Below are 15,843 nucleotides of genomic sequence, written 5' to 3'. Positions count from 1 at the left end.
AATGACAGTGTGTTTTTAAATTATTAAGGTATGACATAATGCTGAATAAAATAAAATGATATTCTAAAAGGAAAATAAAACTTTCTTTAAAAAATCAAGAAAATAGATAGCATAATAAATAAATTAGTTCTATAGGAGAAATCATCAATTTTTGGTTACTTATAGACCTATGTTGTCAATTATACCTTTACCAATAGAACTAGACAGTCATATACATAATGAAAGTGAAAAATATATATATACAGCAATGCTTTGGTATTTTTCTTAATTAGTGGGTTTAAATATAGTTGTCTCGACAAATGGTCCAGGTTTTCAGTATATTCATATTAAGTACCCTTTCTTAAATAGTAACTGCAATTTAAAAAAAAATCCTATATAAATTATCTTACTTTTTTAAAATTTGTCTTAAGCATTATAAACACAAATTAAAGAGAAAAAATAAATTGTAGAGGAAGTAAGAAGCAAAGAAAAATGCCAATGTTTAAGCAGGCATAATGTATAAGCATGATAAATTTAATATTTAATATTTGTTACTTGTATTTGCATTTTGAGCCCATCATATTTTTACAAATCATGTGAACAAGCTATTTTGGGATAATCATACTTAATTAGTACTTCCAGATTTCTCTTTTATTATTATTTCCCAAGGAAATGCATTTCTATTTAAGTTAGAGTATTTCTACAAACATTCACTATTTAGTAATAAAATATTTTTGTTTAAAATTTTAAAACTTTGAAATTATATTTCTAATTTCCTTGATTACAAAATCTCATAAATATCATAATCTTATTATTCCCCATAGCATGCAAATTTCCAGATGATAAGAATCTTAAAAGTCCGTTATTTACAGGAACTTAATATTCTATGTGCTCATTGCATATCAATTATATGGAGGTCAGTTCATTTTACCTCTTCTCTTTATTCTACAAATACTATTTTTACCTGGACTGATACACACACTGTAACTGAAATATTTGAAAAGTGTGTGTTTATATATATGTATGTGTATATGCACTTCAGGTCTGGAGAGAAGGGTTGGTGGGTAGGTGAGAGAAAGAGAAAAAGAGAGAGAGAGAAGAAAAAATAGTATTAGGAAATACACAGTCTTGATTTAATGGTGTTGGGATAGATCCAGAAAGCCAACTATGAGTAATGAATGTGTGTATACATGTGTGTATGTGTCCGAATGTTCACATGTATGTATGCATGCGTGCATGTATGTGTATCTCTGTGTGTGCGTATTCCAAAATTGAATGCCATTATTGTATAGGAAACGACCCCAAAACCCAGAGCTTTCAAAACAACAGTAATTTTGAAAGTCAGGAAGTTGAGCAGGGCTTGTCCGGGAAATTCTTTGACCCATGTGGCATTGACCTGGTTATGTGGTAGCATTCAGGTGACACCTGGACTTGTGTGGATGTTTAAAGATGTGTCCATCGATATGCCTGTTGCTTCAGTGGGAAGAGCTGGAGGATGTCAGATGGGTCTCTTGCCCTTTCTCTCTCAGGGCTTTTCTATGTGGTGTCTTTGCTGGGTAGCTAAACTACTTACATGATAGCTTAGGACTTTCAAAGACCAAAGGGAAAGTTCTCAGGTTTCTATGTCCAGGGCCTAAATTGCATATTCATCAAATCAATCATAGTCCAAGCCTGATTAGTATTGATATTTGATTCCCTGCAAAAAGGAAAACATAAAGTTACTGGCCACTTGGAGCAAGATGAGTCTTGGGTTTCTAAGTTTATCAGTCTTTCTTCTGTCGCACCAAATACCAGTTGGTTAAGCATCTGTGTTAGGCTCAAGTCATGATCTCAGGGTCCTGGGATGGAGCTCTTAAGTCAGGCTCCCTGCTCAGTGGCAAGTCTGCTTCTCCCTCTTCTTCTCCTCTGCCTCCACCACTCCCCAAACCCCTTTGTGCTCTTTCTCTCTTACATTAAAAAAAAAAAAAAAGACTCAATCCTTAGCTTTTGGAGTCACATCTTTTAGTTACCCAGAATTATCCACGATTTGTCTGACATCCTGATTTTCCCCAGAACTTGGATTCCAATGCTATTAGAACCCAACCAGACCAAGGCAACCAGAGATTGGTTTTGAAACACAGTGGCAAGATGCAGACATCTTTCCAAAATCCATTTCAGCCTCTTGTAGTATTTTCCCTGAACTCACAAGGAATCAGAAAATCACAGGGAACTGATTGTGACAGCAGAGTCTGAATTCTAATTTTGCAGACTAAATGTTGGCTATCTCATACCTCTCTGTCCTTGGACAGTTTTCTTATCTATAATATATATCTATACCCTATATACTATATATATAGTATATAGAATATATACTATACCCTATATATTTCTTATCTGTAATATATATCTATACCCTATATATATATATCTATATATAACCTATATATAGATATATATATATAATATATATCTATACCCTGTACCCTATTATATATCTATACCTTAATCATAATCTATTCTTGCAAACCCTTTATGATGAAAGCCTGAAAATGTATAGAATGTTTGGTCATCACAAATGCTCTGGCAGCCCTATGATTTTATTTGTATGCTTATTAAAAATATTAACTAACAAGACTGACCTTTTGAAATTATAGCTTACATTGAAATACCAATAACAGATATAAAAATAAGCAAAATGCAAAAAAAAAAAAAAGAAAAGAAAAAAAATCCAAACAAACCACCTAAAGTAAGAAGTATCTTTAACAAGGTATCTACATACCTTTAATTATATAGAATACCTTTAGCAAGGTATTCTATATACAGCAGAATGTAGCTATATTCTGTTTGAATCTGTCTTATTTATGCCTCTAAATCCACAGAGGGGGTAATATCTACTTTTGTGATGATGTTCCCCTCTCCTTCTCTTCTCTGTCTCCCTCACTCCCTTCCCCTACCCTCTCTTCTTGTCTCTCTTTCAAAACGGGCCAACCCTTTCCTATAGACTCTATAAGGTTATATAATATAAGGTTATATAAGGTTAATTCCTTGAGATAATGCCACTGTAGCATTAGGATTGTTTGTTTGTTGTTGTTTGTTTGTTTGTTTGTTTGTTTTTAGCATTAGGATTTTAATGTCAGGAAATTCTGGGTTATATTTCAAGATTTGCAAGTTTCTGGTCTGGGGAGAGTGACTTTAGCTTTGAGCTTTCTCTTCTCATCAAGTATATGGGCAAAATATATGAGATATATAGCTAAAGGGAGTGCCTGAGTCATAGTCCATACTCAAAAAACGTGAATTCTCCTTCCTTTTCTCTCAGGAGAAATAAAATGCTTCACCATCAATTTTAATGGTAGGAAGAGAAAAAATATAGAGGAGGAAAAATTGAATCTTCCTACTAAAGCATAAAAATGTCTTCCTTCATGAATTTATGGTTGTTAATTCCATGAGTCATAGCTTGAAGCTAAATATGTTGAGGGTTTCTATTTGTTCTTTTCATTCTGGGAAACCATGGTTTTATAGAATATTATATATTTTTCTTTAAAAATAAAATCAATTATATAACAAAAACATAAATAAAACCTAAAGTAATCTATTACCCGCTGGAACTTTAGAGTCTCAGATGTGCTAAAGGTAGCTGTAGAGATAACCTCATCTGCTCAGCCACAGTCAGTAATAACATCTGACAAGTAGTGAAGCTTAGTCACACTTTCCACAGGGGCAGCAACAGAGCTATTCAAACTTTCAGTCACTTGAGGAACAAAACAAATATTCAGAGTATTTTAATCACTGAGTACCTAATCTCTACTTTTCTGCTACAATCATTTTCCAATAAATCCAGTTTTCTTTATATAGCTATGCACATTCTGTACCCTCACCTTTGTTCTTATCAGATCCCCTTTGTAGGGATATCCTATTTCTCCATTCATGCTTCCATAATCTACATTCTATTTATAATATAAATACTATACAAAATAAATAATAGCATTCTAATAGTCTATTTTATTCTACCATAACGTATAGTATACTCTTCCATCAGAGTCATCCATTTTTATAACTATGACCTCTGATGTCTGGGTTTTGTTGACCATTTAATAAAATATATTTTCTGTATTACTTAATTTCCCAGATTTTTAAATATACCTCCCTATCAGTAAATACCCTAATCATAAAATTCTAATGCTATAAACTCTGCCCTATATGTTTCTGTATCCCACATTTTATATAGAACAGAAACATGTTCAGCATACATTGAATTGGTGATGAATGAAGAAAATATATTTCTAGAGCTGTGTTGCTGATAAATACCTATAGATTTAATGCCTAAATGTTTTTGCTTTCAATATAGACAAGAGCTTATGGAAACCACATATCCTTACCAAGTCAGTAGGGAAAATTCAGAATATATAGCTGAATAGATATAGTGTATGATACACTAAATATTGAAACAAACAGCTTTTGAATAGCTAACATAATGTATCTTCCAGATACCTAGTACACCACCGTCAGGCAGTTGGAAAGTTGAATTTTTACTGCCAGGATTTTAAGTGTCATCATGTAGAAAATGATTAATGAGACTTCTGAATATTTCTAAATCTCTCAGTGTTCATATTATTTTAAAGAAATATCTTCCAATGAAATATGAGCATCTTGAGGACAGATATCTTGTCTTCTCCACTCTAGGTGGTTATCTCAAGTTTGAGCATTCATGAGAATCACAGAAGGAGCTTGTCACAAAAACTGACACTTTGACCCGCGCCTCCATATTCTCATTCAATAGATCAAAGGTGGCTTCCTTAAATTTGCATGCTAGTTGGCACTCCATGTGATTTTGATATTAGGTGGCTCTTGTGCCCTGTTAGAGAAATACAGGAGATTCCTGTGTATTTTAATATATATTACATACTGATATGCTAGGCTTTGAATGAATGTATGAGTAATTGAGTAAATTAAAAAGGAAACATGAGAAAGAGTCAAACTGTATATAGTAGTTTACACCTGGAAGAAAGCATGCCTGTTTCTCTTCTAAATGCATATGTGGACTTTGCGTGTTTCTGTAGGAAGCTGAATGTGTATGTTTGTTTATTCTTTCTAACCTTTAGGAATTTTATTTTGCTGTCTTGTGTAGTATTATCTAAGGAACTAGATTTGTACATTTCCATCTTAAAATCTTTTTAGTGGCTAAAAATGCAAGAACACATTTTGGAGGATATATTGCTCTATATGGCTATCATCAATCAGGGAAGAAAACATATGGTTAAGCCAGTGAGCCAGGTTCAACAAGTAATGCTTATAACCACAGATGAGGTTTCAACGTTGTGAACTTGTATTCAGCAGAGAGTAATTCCCAGTTACAGGCCCCTACATATCAAGGTGATTGGTAAGCAGTAGTCAGAAGGTAATTTGCAGGCAGTGGGGCACCTGCAATCGTTTATCAGGAAGGTAATAAGAAACAAAACAAAATGATACAAGGGTAATCACATCCTGTTGATTCACCCCAGCTACACAAGAGAATAAGAGGCAACATTTCCAGTTAAAATTTTTGAAGTAAACATTGCTAGTGAAACTTACCCAACAAACATTCAGAATATGACATTACATTACATTACCAGTTACCTAGCGTGTTTTTAATTAAAAAAAAACCAACAAAATAAAACAAACAATGAAATAATTTTAAGTAATTAATTTAACTTATCTGTAGTTTTTTCTTTAAAATTTACCTAGGGGTACTTGGGTGGCTCAAATGTTTGAGTGTCTGCCTTTGGCATGGGTCATGATCCCAGGGTCCTAGGATCCAGCTCTACATGGGTCTTCTGGCTCAGCAGGGAGCCTGCTTCTCCCTCTCCCTCTGTCTCTCTCCCTGCTTATGCTCTCTCTCTCTCTCTCTGTACCTCTGTCTCACATGAATAAATAAAACAGAAATCTTAAAAAAAATTACTTAAAGACCATGTGGTAGGATGTCTTTTTTATCAAGTTTATTTGGAAGGCAAAAATAAGTTATAGTACAATCACTGGGTAGATGGATACATGGCAGAAAGGGTCAAACATCATTTCTTACTTGGACGGTGCAAATGTAGTTTATCCAAGCCTTGTACATGACTTTAGGCTTCACAGTTTGAAAAGTGAACATTACCACTATATATTTGTTGCCTGTGTGCATGTGTGTATCCCCATATGTATACTCAATTATTAGCATGAAAAGATGGATATAAAAAATAAAGAAATGTGTAAATACATAGTGACAGCACTTCCATCTTCTAAGTTTTGTCTTTTCAAACTATGGCCTATACCCACTTGCACTGGACTCGCCTGAAGGAGTTGTTTTGGCTGTTGGAGTGGTCATTAAGAGGATATGACCTCCAGTTGACCTACAAGCTGAACCCAGGCATTAAGAGACTCCTCATCTCCTCCCTTGAGGTTGGAATATGCTTTCTACCCACTGTTCCCATAGTAGAAGCAGTTTTTTTAAGAAAGCAGCCTGAGTGAGCAGTGTGTTGTTGAGACTGTCTAGACTGTATATATGACTGAAACCACTTAAGGCCTCTGTATAAACTTTTAGGGAATATTCTGGTGGGTGGGTATGGAGATATACTCATCTTACAGCTTTCCAAGGCAGTCTTACATGCAAGTTCCTTTGCTTATTAAAACTGCCACCTAACAATCTGGAAGGGTCTGCCTCTTTCTTTGGTCTCCATCTATGCGGGACAATTTTTAAATCATCAATGGACTGAATATTTGTATACCCCCCAAATTTATTATGTTGAAACCCTAGCTCCCAAAGTGACAATATTTTGAGATGGGGCCTTTAAAAGGTAATTAGGGTTAGATTAGTTCATAAGGGTAGAGCCTTCATGACAGGTTTAGTGGATTTTTAAGAACAAGAGAACCATCTTTCTCTTTTATGCCACTTGAAGACGTGGTGAGAAGGCAGCTGCCCACAAACCAGAAAGAGCGCTATCACCAGGAAACTGACATCTCGATCTTCTCAGAGTCTAAAAGGTGTTATACACAACTAATGAATCGTTAAACATGACATCAAAAACTAGTGATGTACTGTATGCCAGCTAATTGAACATAATAATTTAAAAATGTTAAAAAAATAAAGGAACTGACTTTAAAAACAAACAAATAAATAATAAATAAGTGTGTGAAATAAATTTCTGTTGTTTGAGCCACTGAGAATAGGGTATATTTTCATGGCAGCCCTAGCCAACTAATGCAGTAATCAGTTAGAGGTACAAGTAGGCCAGACCCATTCCAAACTACTAAATTAGTTTCTGGTGCCTGGGTCCAAGGAATTTACTTTTCAAGATAATCTCAAGGTAATATTGAATTAGAGTCAAGTTTTAAAGCCACTAGCAATACTGTCAAAATTAGGCTGACTTGGGACTCCTGGGTGGTTTCATCATTTAAGTGCCTGCTTTGGCTTAGGTCATGATCCCAGGGTTCTGGGATAGAGCATTGTGGTAGGCTCCCTGGAGGAAATATGCCTCTCTCTCTCCAACTGCCTTTTTCCAGCTCATCCTCTTGCTCGCTCTCACTCCTTCTCTCTCCCTCAAATAAATAAATACAATATTCTAAAAAATGTTTTAAAAATTAGGCTGACTCAGTAATTGATGATCCAGACTAGAACACTGTTTAGAAAGGGAATGCTTTAATAGTTAAGAAAAGACAGGGATATTCTGAAAATAAATTGGGAAAATCAGAATATAAAGTCACTTTATGTAGACAGCTTCACATTTTACTCATATTTAATTTTTTGAAGTAATTTTGTTTAATATTGTCACTCTTTTCAAATGTAGCTTCCTGGATAAAAGTAAGGGAAAATTCTGTGTGTGCGTGTGAATGCTTATTCAAAATATATAGTTAATTCAGTACAAAATCCATCTATTGTGCTCAGCATTGAAAATGGAAAGTAAGTTACGATTACTTTTTTTACTTGCTTTTTTTTTTATTTCTTTCTCAAACTATTGGGAATATAAGAATGTTTGCCATTGCTTTCCTAGCTTCTTTCAACATTTTTAAAATATTTTCTGATAAATCTATCAAATTGGAATATTTTTAAAAAAACTTAATGATTCAGTATCTATGCAAATGTTCACCAACACAGACAAGTGATTGTCTATCCATGATGATAAAATTATCCAGTAATAGATGGACAGAGCAAGAAGAGGTCATGATAATTTTGGCTACTTGGGAGCATGTACACAAGTGTTCTGCAGAGTAAGAGGGACCAAGGAGCAGGAACATTCAGATTTTTTCCAAAAATCTTGAGATCTTGGACAAGGGATGTTAAAACCTGTTTGACCCAATACTATACATTTGCTTCAAGTAATCGGGTAATACATTAGTATTTTAAACTATAAAATTAGAATGTGTTTTACGTTTTTTTTTATCTTAATAATCAATTCATCTGAAACATATTTGCAAAATTTGCTTAAGAAATAATTCATTCACTGATGCCGTTTATCATTTACTGCTGAAAAATGCATAATCTGAAAGAGGAAAGGCATCCTTCTTTAAAAGTGCTAAGAATCTCTTCTGCAGAAAAGTACATTCCCAGTTTTTAAAAGTTACTGTGTGGCAAACTAAGAATCTAGAGAAATTTCCTCAATTTGGTCAAAATAATCTATAAAAACCCTACAGCTAAAGTCAGGTTTAATGTGAGAAATTCAAAGCTTCCCCACTGAGATCAGAAACAAGGTAAGGATGTCCCTTCCTACCACTATTTTACTTTATTTTATTTTATTTTCATCACTCTTTTATTTTTATTCATTTTTATTTTCATTTTTTTAAGAGACAGAGAGAGAGAGAGATAGCGCCTGTGCCCAACCTGGGGATGAGAGGCAGAGGGAGAGGGAGAGAGAGAATCCCAAGCAGGCTCCCCGCCCAGTGCAGAGCAAAATGTGGGACTCAGTCTCACAACCCTGAGATCATGACCTAGAGTAAAATCAAGAGTTGGTTGCTTAACCAAATGAGTCATGCAAGCACCTCTTCACCACTCTTTCAGAATCTCATACCAGAAATTCTAGTTAATGCAATAAGATATTTCTTAAGAAATAAAAGCTATGCAGATTAGGAAAGAAGAAATAAAATGATCTCTGCTCACAGATGACATAATTGCATCTGTAGAAAATCCCAAAAAATCAGCAATGAAATGTCCTGGAACCAATAAGCATTATAGCAAGATTTTAGGATGTAAGGTTAATATATAAAAATCAATCACTTACCTGTGTACAAAAAATGAACAAGTGGAATTTTATTTAGAAACACAATACCTTTTAGCCTAGCTTCCCCCAAAAAGGAATACTTACGTATAAATCTAACAAAAAGAGTACAATATTTTTATGAGGAAAACTACAAAATTCAGAGGAAAGAAACAACTAAATAAATGGAGAGATATTTCTTATTCCTTGATAGGAAGACTTAACATAATAAAATATTAAGTTTTCCTATCAAGATGTCGGTTCTTGGGATGCCTGGGTGGGTCAGTCGTTAAACATCTGCCTTTGAAAGGAAACAGAAATGAGAATGAACTTTTGGGACTTCATCAAGATCTAAAGCTTCTGCACAGCAGAGGAAACAGTCAACAAAACAAAGAGGCAACCCATGGAATGGGACAAGATATTCGCAAATGACACTACAAAGGGCTGATACCCAAGATCTATAAAGAATTCCTCAAATTCAACACACACAAAACAGATAATCACATCAAAAAATGGGCAGAAGACATGAACAGACACTTCTCCAAAGAAGACATACAAATGGCTAACAGACACATGAAAAAATGTTCATCATCATTAGCCATCAGGGAGATTCAAATCAAAACTACATTGAGATACCACCTTACCCTAGTTAGAATGGCCAAAATCAACAAGACAGTAAACAACAAGTGTTGGAGAGGATGTGGAGAAAGGGGAACCCTCTTACACTGTTGGTGGGAATGCAGGTTGGTGCAGCCACTTTGGAAAACAGTGTGGAGATTCCTTAAGAAATTAAAAATAGAGCTTCCTATGACACTGAAATTGCACTACTGTATATTTACCCCAAAGATACAGATGTAGTGAAAAGAAGGGCTATGTACCCCAATGTTCATAGCACCAATGACCAGAGTTGCTGAACTGTGGAAAGAGCTGAGATGCTCTTCAACAGACAAATAGATAAAGAAGATATGGTCCATATATACAATGGAGTATTATGCCTCCATCAGAAAGGATGAATACCCAACTTTTGTATCAACATGGACAGGACTGGAGGAGATTATGCTGAGTGAAATAAATCAAGCAGAGAGAGTCAATTAGCACATGGTTTCACTTACTTGTGGAGCATAAGGAATAACACGGAGGACATTGGGAAAAGGAGAGAAGTGAGTTGGGGGAAATCAGAGGAGGAGACAAACCGTGAGAGATTGTGAACACTGAGAAACAAACTGAGGGTTTGGGAGGGGAAGGGGGTTGGAGGGTTGCGTAAGCCTGGTGGTGGGTATTAAGGAGGGCACGTATTGCATGGAGCACTGGGTGTGCTGCATAAACAATTAATCTTGGAATACTGAAAAAGAAAAAAAAACACTGAACTATAAATTTACAATAGGTATCTTTCATTATATGTAAATTATACATTTATAAAGTTGATTGGAAAAAAAAAAGAATGCCACATAAACATGGAGGTTAGTTTATGTGGTTCCCAAAGATTTATGTGCAAACTATTTTCTAAATCAAATTCTATTTTTAAAATTTTCAAATAGAGCACATTTTGTAAGCTAATAAATAAATAAATAAGTTTGCTTTTGGCTCAGGTAATGATCCCAGAGTCCTGGGATCTATCCCTCATTGGGCTCCCCACTCAGCAGGAAGCCTGCTTCTCCCTCTCCCCCTACCCCTGCTTATATTCTCTCTCTCACTGTCTCTCCCTCTCTGTCACATAAATAAATGAAATCTTAAAAAAATAAAAAAGTGCCGGTTCTTCCTAATTTTATCTATAGATTTGATGGAATACCAATCAAAATCCAAGCAAGTTATTTCATGAGTAATGAGAAACTGATTCTAAAATTTATATGCAGAGACAAAGACCCAGAACTGCCAACACAATATTTAAGAAGAACAACAAAGTTGGAAGACTGACACCATCTGACCTCAAGACTTATTACATAGCTATAGTAATCAAAACGGTGTGGTATTGATGAAAGGACAGATAAACACATAAATGGAATAGAATAAAGAGCCCAGAAATTGACCCTCATATATACAGGCAACTGATCTTTGACAAAGGAGCAAGCATAACACAATGGGAAAAAAATCTTTTCAACAAATGATGTTAATATGAATTAATATCATATGCAGAAAAAAAGATGACACAAACATTATACCCTTAAAAAGAAAGTAACTCAAAATGGATCAGAGACCTAAATATAAAACATAAATCTCTGAAATTCCTTCAAGGTAACATAGGAGAAAATCTAGATGACCTTGGGTATGGCAATGATGTTTTAAATATAACAGCAAAGACATGAACTGTGAAAGAAATTGTTAATCTGGACTCCAAAAAAAATTTTTTTTTAAATTCTACACTGTGAATGATATTGTCAAGAGCAAAAGAGATAAGTCATATCCTGGCAGAAAACATTTGAAAACGACAAATCTGATAAAGGACTATTATCTAAAATATACAACAACCCTGAAAACTCAAAAATAAGAAAAGAAATAACCCAATTTAAAACTGGACAGGAGACCTAACAGACACCTCACCAAAGAGGACATACAAATGAGGTTCAATGTGGGTTCACCAGTTACAACAAATGTGCCATTCTGATGCAGGGTATCAATAGTGGGGGAGCTGTGTGTGTGTACTGCAGAGAAGGAATAGGGAGAGGGTTCATGGTAACTGTACTTTCTTCTTAGTTTTGCTGTGGACCTAAACTGCTCTAAAAAGGTCTATTTAGAAGGGGAAAAAAAAGTAACTGTGCATAAGCTATGTTCTAGGCTTCCCCACGTACAAGCATCTGGGCAGTGTGTTAGAAGAAGATTATTGTATACTGGGATCATATTCCTATGGCAATTTGACAGGCCATTCTCCACTTACCTGTGTGCCTTCTAAGCACATCCCCGGAACCATCCTGAAGAGAACTGTGAGTTGAAACAGATTCTTAGATAATCATTTCTGAGAAGTACGTGTCAACTCTGGACATACTATTTTCTTTCCATAAGCAAATTTGGCTGACAAGTTTCTTCTCACTTTGTGTCAGATGTAGCTGTATTATAAAAGAAGGGACATAATGGCAATGGAATGAAATTACTGAAATTCATACTATAAAATAGGGCTTGTGCCGATTTCTCTTCTCTGATTCTCTTTAATGAATAACATTCAAATTATATAAATGTATCTATCATTCACTTTGTAATGATTGATTTTACTGTTATATTTTTATATTCGGCAAATAACACATAAATGGTTTCATTGTAAAACATTATCCTGGACAATAACCTCAAACTTCTGCACACCAGAGGCAAGTCCCAATTATAATGTATTCTTTTTAGAACATCTTTATTTTTTTCCAATATAAGAAAGTATATGTTTCTTTCATTAAATATTTTCATAAATTCTTAGCTTGTTCATTTCTGCATCAATTCAATTCCTTCTTTATAAGTATTATATGTGATAAAACATTGTTCTTTTTAATAAGAATGCTTGAGGCTTTCCCATATGCATGAATTAGATGAATCATTTATTACCATATTATTATAATTTCTTTTGATAAGAATAATTTTCATTCTTATTTAGCTTCAGGAAAATTTTCCTGAACTCTTTCAATTAAAAATTCACAAATATTGAAAGTTATGGGATTGCTTTTGCTGGTTGCTGAGGCTCTCATCTCAAAGTCGTTACACATACAATCTATGTGGTAAAACAAAAATACTGCTTCAGTGTTCTGTGTTCAAACTGGTTTACTAATCCTTTCCACTTCTCAAAGACTTTTTTTAACTTGAAAATGCAGCCCTATTTTCTCTCATTATGTCAATATACTGTCTGTAAGAGTGTTTGTTAAAATCTGTAGTTAGCAGTGATTATAATTGGCATTATCCTATGAATTGCACTGCTAACTACTCAATTGTGTAGTTGAAGCCATTGGTGCCTTTCTCAAAAAGTGACATGATACATGGGGACCTGGGTGGTTCAGTAGGTTCAGCCTCTGACTTTGGCTTGGATTATGATCTCAAGGTACTGGAATCTCATGATCTCAGGGTCTTGGGTTAGAGTCCTATGTTAGGCTATGAGCTAACAGTGGAGAGTTTCCTTGTCTCTCTCCTTCTGCCCTTCCCCTACTTGGGCTTGCTCTCTCTCTCTCAAATAAATATATATATATATATATATATTTTTTTAAAGGTGACATGATCCAAATAAAAAAAAAATATATATATATATATATTTTTTTTTAAAGGTGACATGATCCAAATATACATATAATTTTTTAAAGTAAAAAGGTGGACACCTGGGTGGCTCAGTCATTAAGTGTCTGCCTTCAGCTCAGGTCATGATCCCAGGGGACTGGGACTAGTCCCAGCTCAGGCTCCCTGCTCAGTGGGAAGCCTGCTTCTCCTTCTCCCACTCCCCCTGCTTATGTTCCCTCTCTAGCTGTGTCTCTCTCTGTCAAATAAATAAATAAAAATCTTATAAAAAATAAAAAGTGAAAAGGTAGTAACCTATATGTTGACCTATATGTTGACCTATATGTGGAATAGCAAATATGTTTATATTATATATTTATATACATGTATAATATGATTATAAATACATATATACATATATGTATTTATTATAATATAGGTCATCTACAGGAAAACTTTTTTTTTATAACACAGTTAATAGTCCTTGACCCTCTGGAAAATGTGTTTCAGTTTTTAAATTTAAGGCTCTATTGACAAAGCTGTATGATTTATATGTACCTATGTTTGAAACAAATGGGGTATAACACATAACATTTTTTATATCTTTATTGAATCCAAGTACTAGTTCATAGAAAGGTACCTTTAATGTCTCTTTTGGCACTATGAAATCAAGAATGTGACTTTTACATGGGATTTTTGGAATCAATTTCATCACTTTGTTTTGCTTATGTACTTAGATCTAGTTCTTATTGTAACTGTATTTCCTGATAAAAATAGGGACTTTCTTAGTCTTGATAAATGTTAAAGTGACTCTTGCCTACAACATTTGTTCAAGTACACACAATTCTTGAATGTTTTCCATTATCAAACTTTGACAACTCTATGTAGGAAGCTATATGTAAATTGTTCTGTAAGGAGGAAAATTAACCTCTCCTCAAATCATCTCATCTGACACTTGTGAGGAGCACAATTTGTGAAATATTTAGTAATCCAGCAGAGGAACAAGCTTGGGCTGTGCAGCTGCCTTCTGAGGCACCCCAAGAGACACAAAGAAATGGACATCTTAACTGCCATGAGTAGAACGATTTGGGACCTGAGGTTTTAAATAAAGGGTTCCGTGAGATAGTTTTAGTAACATTTTAAAGGTACATTTGTCTCAGAAAACTGGCTTTCTCAAGAAAATATTTCATTTAAAAATGCACTTCTTAAAACAGAAAGAAAAAAGATATATTTGTGCTGTTTCTCATTTAATATGTAATCCATATTGTTTTCTTTAAAATATGTATTACAGGAGTTATTAGAACTGCCTTACATAATATGGACAGAGAAGCCAGAGAACACTATTCAGTGGTCATTCAAGCCAAAGACATGGCTGGGCAAGTTGGAGGGCTTTCTGGATCGACAACGGTCAACATCACCCTGACTGATGTCAACGACAACCCCCCACGGTTTCCTCAGAGTATGTACCGGATTCTTATGATATACATTTATCACTCTTCATTTGAATAAAACAAAATGAAATGCTTAAGTATATGATGTCATGTTACTGTTAAATGAGGATAGTTTGTGTTTGTGCTATATGGTTTCTCTTCTATACATGAGAGTAAAGAAATCACTCAGCTTATGGTCTCCTGAACCTGGTGGATAATTGCCACCATGTTAAAAAATATGTGTTTCAGTTGTCATTACAGTTAAATTTTAAAAATGATAGAGTGGTACTAAGTACCACTAAGTATATCTTATATTTGCTAAAGCAGTTATGTATTACTAAGATATACAGGGAGATACCCAAAATACATTCTGAAGGTAACATTCTTCTCTTGAAAAAAAAAAAAAAAAGAATGCATATGTGTTTTTGGTGACTGAAATTGAAAAAAAAATTCTCATGTTAAGAATGAATGCTCTCCACACCCCCCATACCCACCCCCCACATATACACATGCATACACAAAGCATCCCACAGCAAGGTGCAGCTAATACAATAAAGTGGGAAACCCTTTGAATGGGGGGCAAAAATTTTCAAGCAATACAAGGGGAGAAGATGTCAGTTTTGTGAGTGTGAAAAAAAATGGTGTTTATGGCATCCTCAGAATGGGAAAAATTATATTTCAGGATTTCTAATGTGGCAGAAATTGTGGATGACATTTTATAAAATAACCTTTAATTAAGATAAAAATCTTGTAGGGGTGCTATCCCTTAGGTCCTTTTGACACATGATGTTTAAAAACTGCAATAAAGTAGAAACCTGTATGTCAATACAGGCTCTTCGCAAGTTTGTGTGATATGTCTTCCCCTGCTGTATCTCTTTTAATATTTCTCTTGGTACATTCCAGGGCTATCCATAATGGAATATTACCTGTTCCCAAAACATAATAACCTTTCACATTCTTAATTCAACCAGAATTCTCCATACTCACATTTCTCTGTTTAAAAGTCTTGTTATAATTTTCCCTGAAATTTTGCAGAATTAAAAGCTAATGAATTCTTGTTTTCTGTTACCTGGCAC

The 15,843-nt window shown here is 34.5% G+C and overlaps 1 protein-coding gene across 1 annotated transcript in view; it reads left to right on the top strand.

The window, feature by feature from the left end:
• CDH18 (cadherin 18) overlaps positions 1-15,843 on the top strand; it is a 482,604-nt gene that overhangs the window by 344,898 nt on the left and 121,863 nt on the right. The window contains 1 exon segment of the mRNA XM_047731353.1: positions 14,629-14,796. Within this exon segment, the coding sequence (XP_047587309.1) occupies positions 14,629-14,796 (168 nt within the window).

Source organism: Lutra lutra, chromosome 5 (genome assembly GCF_902655055.1).
Source record: "Lutra lutra chromosome 5, mLutLut1.2, whole genome shotgun sequence".
Lineage (NCBI taxonomy): Eukaryota > Metazoa > Chordata > Mammalia > Carnivora > Mustelidae > Lutra > Lutra lutra.
This window is presented reverse-complemented; position numbering and strand designations above follow the sequence as displayed.